Source organism: Mytilus galloprovincialis, chromosome 9 (genome assembly GCF_965363235.1).
Source record: "Mytilus galloprovincialis chromosome 9, xbMytGall1.hap1.1, whole genome shotgun sequence".
Classification (NCBI taxonomy): domain Eukaryota; kingdom Metazoa; phylum Mollusca; class Bivalvia; order Mytilida; family Mytilidae; genus Mytilus; species Mytilus galloprovincialis.
In genome coordinates, this window is record NC_134846.1 from 83,975,257 (window position 1) to 83,990,658 (window position 15,402).

General features: G+C 34.2%; 1 protein-coding gene and 1 long non-coding RNA gene across 2 annotated transcripts; one reads left to right on the top strand and one right to left on the bottom strand.

The window, feature by feature from the left end:
* Positions 1 to 1,613: 1,613 nt before the first annotated feature.
* On the bottom strand, positions 1,614 to 6,256 carry LOC143046185 (uncharacterized). Its single transcript, XM_076219226.1, has 2 exons — positions 3,127 to 6,256; positions 1,614 to 2,178 (listed from the first exon to the last, which is right to left on the bottom strand). Exons 1-2 carry the CDS (start codon positions 6,121 to 6,123, stop codon positions 1,819 to 1,821), a joined length of 3,357 nt encoding a protein of 1,118 aa, XP_076075341.1. The 5' UTR covers positions 6,124 to 6,256; the 3' UTR covers positions 1,614 to 1,818.
* Positions 6,257 to 8,413: 2,157 nt separating this feature from the next.
* Positions 8,414 to 10,791, top strand: LOC143046186 (uncharacterized). Its single transcript, XR_012969088.1, has 3 exons — positions 8,414 to 8,759; positions 9,077 to 9,158; positions 10,064 to 10,791. It is a non-coding gene; the product is annotated as an uncharacterized LOC143046186 (long non-coding RNA).
* The last annotated feature ends 4,611 nt before the right edge of the window (positions 10,792 to 15,402 follow it).

A 15,402-nucleotide genomic window follows, 5' to 3' on the forward strand; every position in this document is an offset into this window, starting at 1 on the left:
AAAAGCGGAATCGTTTCTTCTCGGGAGGCATTGAACGCCTGACGTTATACCCCTTTCAGATAACCAGTCTACTCGCAAATACAACTTAACTTCCACGTGATGCAAATTAATATTATGCCTCTGAATGTGGATTGTTTTAAAACTTTTTTTAGTCGTCTTCGTCTCTTTCATGGTTTATTGTAGATATGAGTGACTGTGGATCAAAATAGAGAGGGCAAACGATGTCCGGTAAAAAATTGAAAAAAAAACCATAAATTAAATTAAATTAAAAAAAATCAGTATAGAACTTAATTCTACATTGACTTAATTGATTTGCGACATGTAAAATATTTTGTCCTGACAATTATAATGTCCAAATTGCTATCTAAACCACAAACCCAACTGCACAAACGTGTGCTACTCTCAATGATCATGTGCCGACTGATTTGAGACTCACCTGTTAAATTTCAATAGGTGCGTAATCACGTGATAAACAAGGTCTGCTTGACTAGATTACCGGTGTTAGTGAAAATAAGAGATAACATAAAATATAGTCCTAGGTGTAAAATAAATCATATAAATAATTAACTGAAGTTTGTTACAAACGTCCCTTTCCAGGAGACTAAAGAACATTTAGTCCGACCAGAAACAACAAACTTCAAAATCTAATCTGAAATTAAGCTATATCAGTAAAAAAAAAAAAAAAACAAATATGTACACATCAAACATAAAAAAAATTCAGTCCTGTAACACTAAAATAAAACCAAAATTAACACAATAACGCTGTAATAACGTCACACTCAGGGGTTATCTAAATATCGCCACATCTAGACAAAACATCTGCAACAATGTTTGTCTTGCCTGCAATGTAAAAAACTGTATAATTAAATTCCTGAAGTATCAAACTCCAACGGAGTAACCGTTGGTTACTGGTTTTCATCCTCTGTAACCACTGTAAAGGAGCATGATCAGTATTAATAGCAAACTCTTTACCCTCTAGATAGTTTCTCAAAGTTTTAACCGCCCACACTATGGCAAAGCACTCCTTTTCTACCACTGCGTAGTTGCATTCCGCTCCAGAGAGTTTCTTGCTGATAAACATAATTGGACGCCTTCCGTCATCAAATTCTTGCTCTAGTACAGCACCTAGACCCTTACCGGACGCATCAGTCTGCAAAATAAACTTTTTAGAAAAATCTGGACTCCGTAATACAGAGTCACTACAAATACACTCTTTAAGCTTGTCAAAAGATTTTTGTGTTGTGTCTGACCATTCAACTTTATTTGGTTTGTTTTTCTTTGTAAGGTCAGTCAAAGGTACGGATATGTCGGAGAACTGTGGTATAAACTTCCTGTAGAAACCTATCAGACCGAGAAATGATCTCACCTGTTTCTTCGTGACAGGCACTGGAAATTCATGTATAGCAGATACCTTGTCCTGAACAGGCTTAATCTTGCCACCGCCGGCAATATGTCCTAAAAACTCAAGCTCATCGTAGCCAAATAAACACTTACTCGGTTTTGCAACGAGGTTTGCCTGTCTCAGTGAATCGAATACTGCCCTTAAATGCTCAATATGGTACTCCCATGTATCGCTAAATATACCAATATCATCAATGAACGACAGACAAACGTCCCTTTCCAGGAGACTAAAGAACATTTAGTCCGACCAGAAACAACAAACTTCAAAATCTAATCTGAAATTAAGCTATATCAGTAAAAAAAAAAAAAAAAACAAATATGTACACATCAAACATAAAAAAAATTCAGTCCTGTAACACTAAAATAAAACCAAAATTAACACAATAACGCTGTAATAACGTCACACTCAGGGGTTATCTAAATATCGCCACATCTAGACAAAACATCTGCAACAATGTTTGTCTTGCCTGCAATGTAAAAAACTGTATAATTAAATTCCTGAAGTATCAAACTCCAACGGAGTAACCGTTGGTTACTGGTTTTCATCCTCTGTAACCACTGTAAAGGAGCATGATCAGTATTAATAGCAAACTCTTTACCCTCTAGATAGTTTCTCAAAGTTTTAACCGCCCACACTATGGCAAAGCACTCCTTTTCTACCACTGCGTAGTTGCATTCCGCTCCAGAGAGTTTCTTGCTGATAAACATAATTGGACGCCTTCCGTCATCAAATTCTTGCTCTAGTACAGCACCTAGACCCTTACCGGACGCATCAGTCTGCAAAATAAACTTTTTAGAAAAATCTGGACTCCGTAATACAGAGTCACTACAAATACACTCTTTAAGCTTGTCAAAAGATTTTTGTGTTGTGTCTGACCATTCAACTTTATTTGGTTTGTTTTTCTTTGTAAGGTCAGTCAAAGGTACGGATATGTCGGAGAACTGTGGTATAAACTTCCTGTAGAAACCTATCAGACCGAGAAATGATCTCACCTGTTTCTTCGTGACAGGCACTGGAAATTCATGTATAGCAGATACCTTGTCCTGAACAGGCTTAATCTTGCCACCGCCGGCAATATGTCCTAAAAACTCAAGCTCATCGTAGCCAAATAAACACTTACTCGGTTTTGCAACGAGGTTTGCCTGTCTCAGTGAATCGAATACTGCCCTTAAATGCTCAATATGGTACTCCCATGTATCGCTAAATATACCAATATCATCAATGAACGAGTCAGCAAATTCCTCGTATCCTGCCAGAACTTTATCCATCATACGAACAAAAGTAGCACCTGAGTTCATCATACCAAATGGAGTAACAGTAAACTGATAATGTCCGAACGGCGTTATAAATGCGCTCTTCTGTCGGCTATCTTTATCAAGTGGTACCTGCCAATAGCCCTTAGTTAAATCAAGTTTACTGATATATCGTGCTCTGCTGACTTTAATCAGTACCTCATCCATGCGTGGCATAAAAATCGGGTCAAAGATAGTCTGTTTGTTCAAGGAACGATAATCGGCACAAAATCTAAGTGTGTTGTCTTTTTTCTTGATCAGTACTATCGGAGCTGCATACGGACTGTCAGACGGCTCAACTATACCTGCAGCTAACATATTGTCAATCTCTTCTCTGACCTTATCTCTAAGTGCGTATGGTAGTGGGTACGGACGTTGGTAAATCGGTTCATCTGTTTTTGTAACTACTCTATGTTCTATAATATTTGTTACCTTAGGTACGTCACTAAAGATGTCTTCATATTCTGATAGTAATTCTTTAAGCTGCTGTTTTTCGACAGTTGTCAATTCTGGTGAGATCGTAACGTCATCTACATTTTCTTTGCTTTTCAACACTGGAGTTATATCTGTAGTCATCTCACTATCATCTGTGCCTTCATCTGTGTTAAGACCTGAAATTACATTTAAGCACGCAGCAATATCTGTTGTGACATTATTATCAAGATCATTATCTACCCGCTCATGCCATAACTTCAACATATTTACATGAAATACTTTGTCTTTTCCTCTAACCTTGACCTTATAGTCAACAGGACTAACTTTATCAGTCACTATAAATGGTCCTTTCCAACTCGCTAACAGCTTTGATGTATGTGTAGGCAATAATATAAGCACCTTTTGACCAACTTCAATCTTTCTGTCTCTAGCTTTTCTATCATAATAAAACTTCTGTCTTTGTTTCGCTTTTGTTTCATTTTCAATGGCGTACTCAGCCATTGTTCTCAACTTTTCTCTAGTGTCTAATAAATAACTCAACACAGAGTTTTGACATGTACTAGGCTCTTCCCACTCTTCTTTAAGTACTGCTAGAGGTCCTCTAATGTGCCTGCCATATAACAATTCAAACGGTGAGAAACCAGTACTCTCATTTGGTACCTCCCGATATGCAAATAATAAGTAAGGGATATATGCATCCCATGTTTTTGGTGTCTGTCGTGCATATGCCTTCAACATTTTCTTCAGTACACCGTTAAACTTTTCACAGAGTCCATTACACATAGCATGATAAGGACTAGTGCGTAACTTACTTATCTTTAATAGTCTACATACCTCAACCATCAGCTCTGACATAAAGTTACTGCCTTGGTCTGTCAACAGCTCCCTGGGTATGCCAACTCTAGAAAATAAACTTATAAGAGCATTAGCGACTGTAGAAGCTTCTTGATCTTTTAAAGGAATTGCTTCTGGATATTTAGTGGAATAATCGACGCAAACAAGTACATAACGGTTTTTGTCATCAGTCATAGGCAAAGGGCCAACAAAATCAATAGCAATGCGCTGAAATGGCTCATCCATAGGTGGTATGCTAATCAATGGAGCACGTGGTACTCTACCCTTCGATGTACCTATCTGACAATCTGGACAAGACCTACAGTATTCGGCAATATCATTAAATATACCTGGCCAGAAAAAGTGCTGCATGATTCTGTCTCTTGTTTTCTTATTCCCAAGGTGACCTGCCAACGGAATATCATGTCCCAACGAAAGAACTGTTCCTCTCAACTTGCTTGGTAATACAATTTGCTGAATAACTTCACCACTTGGCTTAGTATACACTCTATATAGTAAATCTGAATTATATATAAAATAAGATGCTGGGTTATCATGCACATCACTTACATAAGATTTTACCTTATCCAAAGTCTCATCTGTCTTCTGTAACTCAATCAACTGCTTCCTATCACAAATCTTAAAATCATGGCATACGTCTGAAAAATCTATAGAATGAGATATAGGTATATCGCTACTACGCTGAACATTCGTCTGATCAATCATAATATCTGCTTCATCCTGCTTCTTCTTTCGAGATCGAGTCTCAACTGCATGACATGGGACTGAGTCACCTGAAACAAAAATATCTTCTCCACTAGTCACTGATAAACCATCGACACTATGTGGTACTGATGTGTTCACATAGTTTCCAACAATCAGATCTGCAAACGGTGTATCTAAGATCAATGCAATAATATCACCTGAAATATAAGGAGTAGAAATATTAATACATACTTCTGGACACTGCTTCACTGAACCATCTGCTAAACATATGTCTCTAGTCTGACCTGTAAGACAATCTGGGTTAGTAAACCTACTATGAACAAATACAGTAGAACAACCTGTATCTCTCAAAACTGAGATTTTATCACTATCGATCTTACCTTCTACTATATCAAGTCCATGTACCTGTACCTTGTCGCCATTACATGAAACACCAGGCAACTTAACAGTCACACCACTAATATAATCATCTACTCTATACTCCTGTCTACTCTGTATGCACAAACCAAACTTACCTGGCTTAAAATTATCCTCCTTTGACCGGTTCGTCCTTGTAGGACAGTGCGTAGCTATATGACCAATGTTCTTACAAATAAAACAAGTCCTAGTGTCAGGTTGTCTTCCTTTTGATTGGTTATATCTACCTTGTTGTTTAGATTGGTCGGTGTCAATTCTCCCAACTGATTTAGAACTTACCTGTTCATCTTTATGTGCTTGCTGAAAAGCCTCAGCTTTGTCTACCAACTCATCAATTGTTTTCGGTTTCTGTTCCTTGATCCAAAGTTTGAGCTCTTTATTACAACTTACCATTAACTGTTCTCTAGTAACTAAATCAACAAATCTATCAAAATCAGTGCCTATCAACTCACGCTCCAACCAATGTCTAAGAAAACCTACTAGTCTGACTGAAAATTCCTTAAATGACTCATCCGAAGACTGGCGTTCACTTCTGAACTTCTCCCTGTATGCCTCGGCAGTAAGCTCGTATCTACATAAAATAGCAGATTTAATTTTATCATAATTTTTACTGTCCTCTTCAGACAATCTAGAAAATGCCTCTAAAGCTTTCCCACAAAGTAAAGGGACTAATCTAAGGGCCCACTCAGACTTGGGTATTTTATGCAAAACCACCAATTTCTCAAAGGACCTTAAAAATACATCTGGGTCTTCACCTTCCTTAAATTTAGGAAGTTTCGACTTCAAACTTGAATGTGTCTGTGGTGGTGCAACACCTTGAGCCATTTCTTTCTCTCTAAGCTCTAACTCTTTTAAACGTACCTCTTTTTCCATCTCTATCTTTCTCATCTCTCTCTCTTCCATTCTAGCTTCTCTCTCAGTAGACTGCATGTTTTTCAACATTTCTAAACATGTCTCCAAAGTTTCACCCTTCTCTAACATCTCCGGAACCCAAGCGGGTAATACACTTCCTGCCATACTGTACAATACAAATAATAATAAAATGATAATGTAAACAAATAATAAAACATAAAAGTTCAAACAAAATATATAACAAAAAAAAAATCCCTGTTGTCTATCTGACAATATTTTCTAATATAACAATTGGCACAGTGACAATCACACCGCTGCCACCATTGTAACGAAGTAAGTTCTTTGGGAATTGTCAGGTGGCCAATGTCATACAAAACCAAATTAAAATATAAATTTAATTAACAAAACAAAATAAAGTAAATTCAACAAAAAATGTAATATGAAATGAGAACACAAATGTAACTAAATAAACACACACGGAACAAAACAAAATGTCATGAAATAAACATAAATCAAACAAATTTCGGCCTGCACACTTTCCGCACACTGCCCGGATACGTTCCTCGTTGTGCGTACTGTAGATGTAAATGATGAACTGGGTTGTTCCCCTTTAAATTTCTCTTTATAATTAAACGGACGAATTAACTAATTTTCACATATATCTGGTTGCTTCTAAATTGATTGAAGAGAACACTAAATTTGTATGAATAAATATAATGCTGAATAACAAACTATAACTGCTTTAAACTGCATAAATACTGCACGGACTTCTCGATTTCTCAACTAAAAATGTATATAATTTTACGGACTTTTTGCTCCAAATAAATAGAAACGGACTATAAATTTATCACCGCCTCCATGCGTTGTAACTCCAACCAATATATCACCGAGTTGTTACCATTTTTAACCCCGACACCATTAATTCATCGACACCATTATCTCCGACCAGTCGACAATTAGCAACGTGCCAACGCACACTAAAACCGGGCCTAAAAACCCCTGAGTGTTGTTTCAATTAGCCTTTGGACATCCATGTCCTGTCCTGACAATTGTAATGTCCAAATTGCTATCTAAACCACAAACCCAACTGCACAAACGTGTGCTACTCTCAATGATCATGTGCCGACTGATTTGAGACTCACCTGTTAAATTTCAATAGGTGCGTAATCACGTGATAAACAAGGTCTGCTTGACTAGATTACCGGTGTTAGTGAAAATAAGAGATAACATAAAATATAGTCCTAGGTGTAAAATAAATCATATAAATAATTAACTGAAGTTTGTTACAATGTGCCAAAATTTCCTTTAAACGATAAACGGAACTATAAACAAACAAAATAGTAGCAAAATATTGTTTTGGCACATGCATGCGGAGGGTATTAATTTGTTGTCAAAAGCGGAATCGTTTCTTCTCGGGAGGCATTGAACGCCTGACGTTATACCCCTTTCAGATAACCAGTCTACTCGCAAATACAACTTAACTTCCACGTGATGCAAATTAATATTATGCCTCTGAATGTGGATTGTTTTAAAACTTTTTTTAGTCGTCTTCGTCTCTTTCATGGTTTATTGTAGATATGAGTGACTGTGGATCAAAATAGAGAGGGCAAACGATGTCCGGTAAAAAATTGAAAAAAAAACCATAAATTAAATTAAATTAAAAAAAATCAGTATAGAACTTAATTCTACATTGACTTAATTGATTTGCGACATGTAAAATATTTAGATCGTCTGATCACTTTATATAACATGATCATAGAAAAGTAGTTGCGGAAATTTGAAAAAGCCGGTTCATACGATTGAAGACCTCTTTTAGGACAACCACAAAAGAAAAGCGTCTATAGTTACCAGCAGATCTACTTAGCTCAACTTATTTAGAGAATAGCTGTGCAAAGGATTATTAATTTCGATTGCAATTCAAAAGGGTATGTTGATTATTTTACTTATCAATTTATCTAAACAGAAATATGCGGGGTTCCGTACAACAGTATTGTATTTAAAATATTAATCTTCTCACGGTACATATGAAACTGCAAGAATTTTCACGATCATTTCAACTTAAAAAACTTACATGAATCCGTAAGAAAATCAAAAACATACCAAAAATAAATTGGTATTTTGAACAATAAAATTTAACAGTTCGTAATATTATATTATTAATATTGCCGCGGACGATTCCAAGAAAAGAAATCATTTACGGAGTCTGAAAACTACTTGCTCTAAGAAACTTTTTTGAGTTTCTTTTCTATAACGTTATATTATAAATATATACATTATAAATAAACAATGAAAAGATCACAATTTATCCTACAATTTGAAGTTCTAGACTAAAACAGTGTAGTTTCTTAGATATCGTATGCTCAAGACATTTTTCTAACGTATTGTTGAATTTAAGTACCTGTAATTTATCTACTAACAAGCAGTTGAAGCGATAGCCGTGAGGTAAAGGTCGTCAGTTTTGAAGTGCGAAGATACCGAGTTCGAATCTCGCGATTTTTTCAAAAAAATTTTTTTGGCAAAATTACTTTTTTAATATTGTCATAACGTTTTAAAGACAATAACAATCAAAACCAAGGAGTAAACAAAGACTCACAAAACCAAAGGACATTTACATCAACAGTTATAAATAATAACTATTGAAACAACACGAACTCCACTAAAAAGAATGATTTTTAATGATGAGATTTTTTTATAGATATTTACTGAAGAGCAGTAAACATGTGATTTTGAAGAGAAACATTATAATTCACCTGAATGTACTAGCAGTTGTCACTTACATACTTAATGGTCCCATACTTTAGGTATTACTTATCTTTTTTTTCTGATTCGTTTCTCAAAGCATTTGTGCTCGAATAAAGAGTTTAAACCTATGTTTTAATGATGATTAATTGATAACATTATATTATCATGCACAGAAACGAAAAAGACTACTTTTTGACAGTTTATAGTGTGCGGCTATAGAAGTACTTATCTTTTATTTTTAAATTGAAAAAATGGTTATTAATATTTTCATAGTAATTTTGATAAACTTTCTAAACATAAAATGTTTACTTAATATCCTGTCATATTCAGTTCAAAATAAAGAATACATTATTTTGATAATCTTTTTTTTCAACAGATTTTAAGCTGGTTTAAACAATGCAAGTGTATGATGGATGGAAGGAATACGTCGGTTCCTGATAGGAACTCTTGATCTTAAGGTGAGAATAGAATTAAGAGAAATTGACTGCGTGCTTTAAATTCTAGTAATTATGATAAACGTAATTTGATAAGAGCATGTATTACTTGCATTTCGAGAACACTTAAGAGCTTCGCATATTGAGTAGATACATTTTTGTTGAATATTTTATGTTTCCCTCTGTTTGTCTTTGTTTGTGTGTGTTGTTATAGGGGTGGTGTTCAGCAGCTGTCCTATGAATGTTTATCCGTTATATCTTTGTTCTCCTGTTTTTAGGTTGTATATCTAATATGTGAAGAGTTTAAGATTTATTTATTATCATTAACTATCCGTGATTTTTATACTGACATAAACACTTTTGTTAGTAGGTTCCATTTATAGCTAATTTCCTAATACATGTAGAGCAAGACTTTGGCTAGCTTGTTTGCTTTGTTTTTAGATTATGTAAAATTGTAATTGGGATAACGTCCAATCAAATTTAAAAAGTAATATATACATGTTTAACTACGTCTGAGTATATATATATATTGTTTGAAGATGCTAATTTTTATTACAAAACTTGATTAAATGTTTATACAAACATAGCAAGCAAGCCAACCAAAGTTTTATTCTACACGCAGTAGGAAATTAGCTGTAAACGTTAAACAATAATTAAGTATGGACAATCAGGGTTGAATACCGCATATTCTAAAACTGATATTTCGTGAAGAAATTGACATGTATTAAACAAAAAAGTAAACACACACACGTACAGAGACAAATACACACAACAAAACTAAGAAACGTACGCACCATGGTCTTTTCAGGCTAAAACAATCTATTTACGATATTGTATTTTATGATTTTAAATCACACTTTGGATATTCTGCATGTTATTCTGATTTACCTCATGCTAAGTGTTTAAATATTTCCATTTCTAATTTTCAGAGAATGTCAACGCCCAGAAACTATAATTGCATTTTGTGTTCAAAAAGACCAAAAACCAGAGACAGGCGAAAACTCATAGGACCCAACAATAAATCACTACGTAAATGTTTACAACAGAAGTTTTTCATTGAACATGACAAAATTAATCACGCTAACAGTGTTATATGTAATAAGTGCAGAATACGATGCTCTCGAGAAATTGACACAAATGTAAGATGCCCCATACAAACTACAATATCTGAATCAATTAATGATGACACAGAGTACGTCCCTCCAGCAAAGTATGCTAGATGTCATCCATGTAAATCTCCACCAAGTATCGCACTGCCTATACCATCAGCTGGAGGTGGCCACTCGCAGTGTGTTGTGTGTAAACGCCGAGGTCCAAAGATAGTAGTTGTCCCAACAAACGCTAGATTTAATATATTTTTGGATAAACTCATTATACTCACAGTTGGTGCCAGATGTTGTCCAGGACACTTGTGCAATGACATATTTTTACCTGATGCACTTGACAGAATTTCACATTCGCAGTCTTCGTCCATTTTCAACCGTACTGATTTAATGGACCTAATTACGCAAATCCGAGATATGGCTTTGAGAGGAAGCAAGCGGCGAATAGATTTTGATACAGAAAACGCACTTACAAGCTCAGACATTTTAAATCTAACAGGCCTTTCTAAGGAAAACTTTAATGACCTATGTTCAATTGTCCAAAAGGGTAATTTGCGAGATTCTCGTACTCAAAGTGTCCGGACATGCATTGGAATATTTCTAACAAAATTGAAGTCTGGTTTATCAAATAAACTTTTATCAACACTTTTTAATCTTGGTAAAGATTCTGTTAGACGTGCTATTGCATCAGCTAGAAAATACTTGTCTGAAAATTTTGTTCCCTCTAATCTAGGATTTAATCATATAAGTAGGGAAGAGGTTATAACATCACATACTCGACCTCTAGCGCAATCACTGTTCGGAAAAGGAATGTATTCTGCAATTATAGTCGCAGATGGCACTTATATCTATATCCAGAAAAGTTCACAATTCAAGTTCCAACGTAAATGTTTTAGCATGCACAAACATCGACCATTGGTTAAACCAATGGTCTTTGTAACAACTTCTGGTTACATAATAAGTGTAATTGGACCGTACTTTAGCGACGGCAAAAACAACGATGCACAAATAATGAAGCACATAATTCAACATGACATTGAAGAATTTAAAGAATGGGTGACTGAGGATGACATAATGATTGTCGATCGTGGCTTTAGAGATGCACTTGACTTACTGCAAGAAATGGGTATTCAAACAAAAATGCCAGCTTTTAATAACAAAGGGGAGTCTCAACTTCCAGTTGAAGACAGCAACGTAACAAGACTTGTTACAAAAATCCGTTGGGTGGTAGAGTCCGTTAATGGCCGCATTAAATCATGGAAATATCTTGATAGAGTTTTACCAAATAGCCAGATTCCGTTTGTATCTGATTATGTAAATATTGCCTGTGCAATCATGAACAAATATTGGCCAGAACTAAATACAGGTGACTTAGAACAAGATGAACAATTGGCGTCTAAAATGCTTTATCTTTCAAAGCAAAAGAACTTACTCCATGAGAAAATAATAGAGGAAGGCCTTGACAAACGTTCTTGTAAATGGCAAAAGATTGATGCTTCATCCGCCCCTACTTTTCCTCGTTTATCAGAAGAAGATATAAGAAATATTACTGTTGGAGTCTACCAACTAAAACTTGCTCCATGTTATACCAGAGAACACCTAGATGACGATGGTAATTATGAAGTTTTTACATGTGACCATGAAGAGAATCTTTTGTGTGCTAAAATTCAGTCAAGACATATATCATCAAAACGCTATCGTGTATGGGTTAAATATGATGACATTAGTGTCGTGGGTTGGTATTGCCAGTGCAAAGCCGGAAGTCGGGTTGTAGGAACCTGCTCCCATGTTACAGCCTTAATTTGGTATCTTGGTATTGGAAAGTACACGGATAACATTTTTGAAAACTGTCGTGATTGGAGCAAATATCTTCTCGACGCTCGTAACCTGCCAGATCCAGTTACTGTTGACGAGAGTGACAACGAGGAAGCAAATGATGAAGAGTGAATGACATGAAAATTCATAATTTGTTTTTTTCAATTTGGAAGAAATAACAAAACGTTTAATTTCTTTTTTAATCATATACTGTACATATTTTGTCAGCGGCCAACCGTATCAAGTTGTAGTTTGTGGTTTTTTTTTTTTAATTTCTCAGACAATAACTTCATGTTTTCTAATATGTTGATTTACTAGTTCAACATATTTCTTCATATACACGTTTTTCATGTGACTATTTCTAATTAATTGTAAAATTTAACAAATAGTACCTCATTAAAACTTATGTTCATGATAAAGCATAATGACAGTGTATGTTCTTTATAGCTTTTGACTTGGGTATTTAGAGTATATCCATTCCTTGCTAAAGGAAAATTGCGGACAGCAGAAAATAAAGAATAATTTGTCACATAATGCAGAATTGATAAATATTTTACAAGATTCTTTGATAAAAATACTGTATGCATATGCCTATTGTTAATTCTATTTCCAGTGTAGATGTCCACATTAAACGGGGACCTATGAAAGTTCTAAGTGAGAATTAATATAGATAAGGACCCAATAACAAATCAATTGATAAAAAAACAGATATATTTTTTTTTTCGAATTGGTATACTGTTCACGGTAGATCTGATTCTTTTTCTGGGCATATTTCTGGGCATCTTAGAAAATAATCTTGGTTTAAGAATATTTTAGAAAGTATCATTAACAAACAAGACTTGAAATTTAAAATTGCTCCTTTTCAAAAATTAAGTGTCTTCAAGTGTATTTAGAATATTTAGAGAGAATTATCATTTTCAAATGATCATACAGAATTTTATAGGACAATTTGTTGTTGTTTTTTCTTCATGGAAACAGGGCCTATTACTGACATTTTGATTTGATGTTTCTGAAATATTTATGAAAAACAATTTTCTCCTTTAATTTTAAACAATTCTATTATTGAATTTTTCCTCAATAAGGAAAAAATTGGTTTCTCCTATTTAACCTTATGAAATAACTGTGGTTTTGTTAATTCCAATAATTTCGAGAAAAAAACTAAGGTCTATGACCTAGGTTTTACCATGTTTATATTGAAAATCGAAAATATATTGATCCAGAGGTCTTAAAAGAGAGAGAAAAATATATCGTCCAACATTTAAACACCCATTCCAAGCTATCTCATGTATCTGAAAGCGCTTATCTAGGATTTGATTATTTTTAGGTATGTTTCTGTTGCCATAGCAACGGTAACTATGTTATTGTAAGTTTATTGAATTGTAAACAAATATTATAAAATAGCATTTGTACACTGTATGAGTTGAAAAATAGCATTTCCTTAATCAACTGAATGTTAAAATAGTATATGCTACATTGAAACTTCAAAACGGCTACAAATAAAAATATTCCATGAAAATAGACGATATTTTTATTTATCTGTCATCAGTTTTAAAAGTTTCTTGCGCAAAAACGGCTTGAGATATGAACAAAATCTTTTCTGTTTTATAAATTGGATAGTTTAGGCATGATTTTCAGAAAAAATGAATTTGTTCTAGGCTGGGGCCGATTTTGGCCCTTATTGCCCCTACTCCTTTCCGTTGATGGATAAAAGACCAAGCAGGACAAAATATTAAGTACACTATAGAGTGTAATAATTTGAATAAATTGATCATAAGGTTACCCTAAATAATTTTCTTTATAACTATGGTCATTTATTCCAAGTTACATCAGTCTGAAAAACGAAGCAAAGTTGAAAACTGTAGAGATTTGTTAAGCATGTAATCTCCGTGGAATGGCCAATTCTTAAAAAACATCAATTTCGAAAATAAATTCCACATCCAACAGATCGATTATCGGTGTCAACATTAAATTTTAGTACAACTTCGATCTTTAGATATACATATTATGGTTCATAAATGACGAAATCGTCGAAATGTAACCTCCGTGGAATGTAATTTGGTAAAGAGTGCTTTCAATCACGTCCGCACTTTTATCGAGTATGGCATGCCAAATAAACATATTAGATAGATATAATGGATGGCGGATATTACTTACAGATCAATAATATATTGTAATTCAGACGACATAAGAAGACACCATGTAACAATTTTTATAAACCAATTGTTTGAGGGTAACAGAGTTGCTTCTTTCTCAAATCTAGAAGAAAAAAAAACGAACCGGATGTTTTTATATCAATCGTAATGCATGTAAATAATTTAGACCTGTTTTTGATATTCAAGATATGAAGCTTCTATGATTGATCATGATTAATATAAATTTGATACCGAATTCAATACGATTTAACAATTATTCAATTGAAAGAAGCCATACAAATTGCTCTTTCTTTTTTCGTGTTGCACAAGGAGAGATTCTGAAGCTTTTAATTTCTTTCATCGAAATTAGGACGTCGGTTGAAAGGGCATGATATATTGTCCACTACTTTTATTAACAACACCTTGTACAACATTCTTTTCGAAATTAAAAGCAGTTAAATATATTAAACAAAACTATCCGTCACAATGCTATATATTACGGTCTTTATTAGGGGAGGAGATCTACATTTCTGTATTCTGTAATTCTTTTGGCCATTTTTCTCTATTCAGTTAGAAATATATGCCCTTCTCTGTAAAATTCTTGGGTTCAGTTCCTGCATTTGAAAACTTCCGTATATAACATTTTGACAATATATATTGTCTTGTCTGTATCAACAACATACGTATGACGACACTACTCCGTATAGCCCCTCTTTTTTATTCTGTCATTGTACTGCATAAATGATACCATGTTTCAAATAAGTATAAAACTTGGAGAAAAAGTATTTCAATTTCTTTGAAATAAGTTGGATAGCTGGGATAATAAACAAAAGTAAAGATGATATGAGGTATATTTAATCATATTTTCCTTGTGATTCGAGGTACTAGTAATGAGGAGCTGAACGTTGAATTTTATAACAGTGACAGTACTGGTAGCTAACCGACATTATGAGAAATCTGGAATCGGATAAAATAAAAATTTGATCACCAAAAAGATTTTATCATTGATTACTCATCTGTCCAACAAAATAAAGAAAGAAACATTGCTTATCAATCACTAAATTACTAACAGTCCTCAGCCGTCGTTTGGGTATTAACATTAGCAATGAGTCTGTAAAATATTAACCTTAAATAGTTGTCCGTTACTGAGAAAGTTAAAGTTTAACACAATAAAAATGCGATGATGATGGTAACTCCAAGGTGGGATGGTGGTAACTG

What these genes read in the sequence shown, in the direction of transcription:
- LOC143046185 (XM_076219226.1), bottom strand. Translation starts at nt 6,123, where the DNA reads ATGGCAGGAAGTGTATTACCCGCTTGGGTTCCGGAGATGTTAGAGAAG. An exon ending in TCTTTAGTGACGTACCTAAG is followed by an intron (nt 2,179 to 3,126) that starts GTAACAAATATT and finishes TTTATTTTGCAG; the next exon opens with ACTGATGCGTCCGGTAAGGG.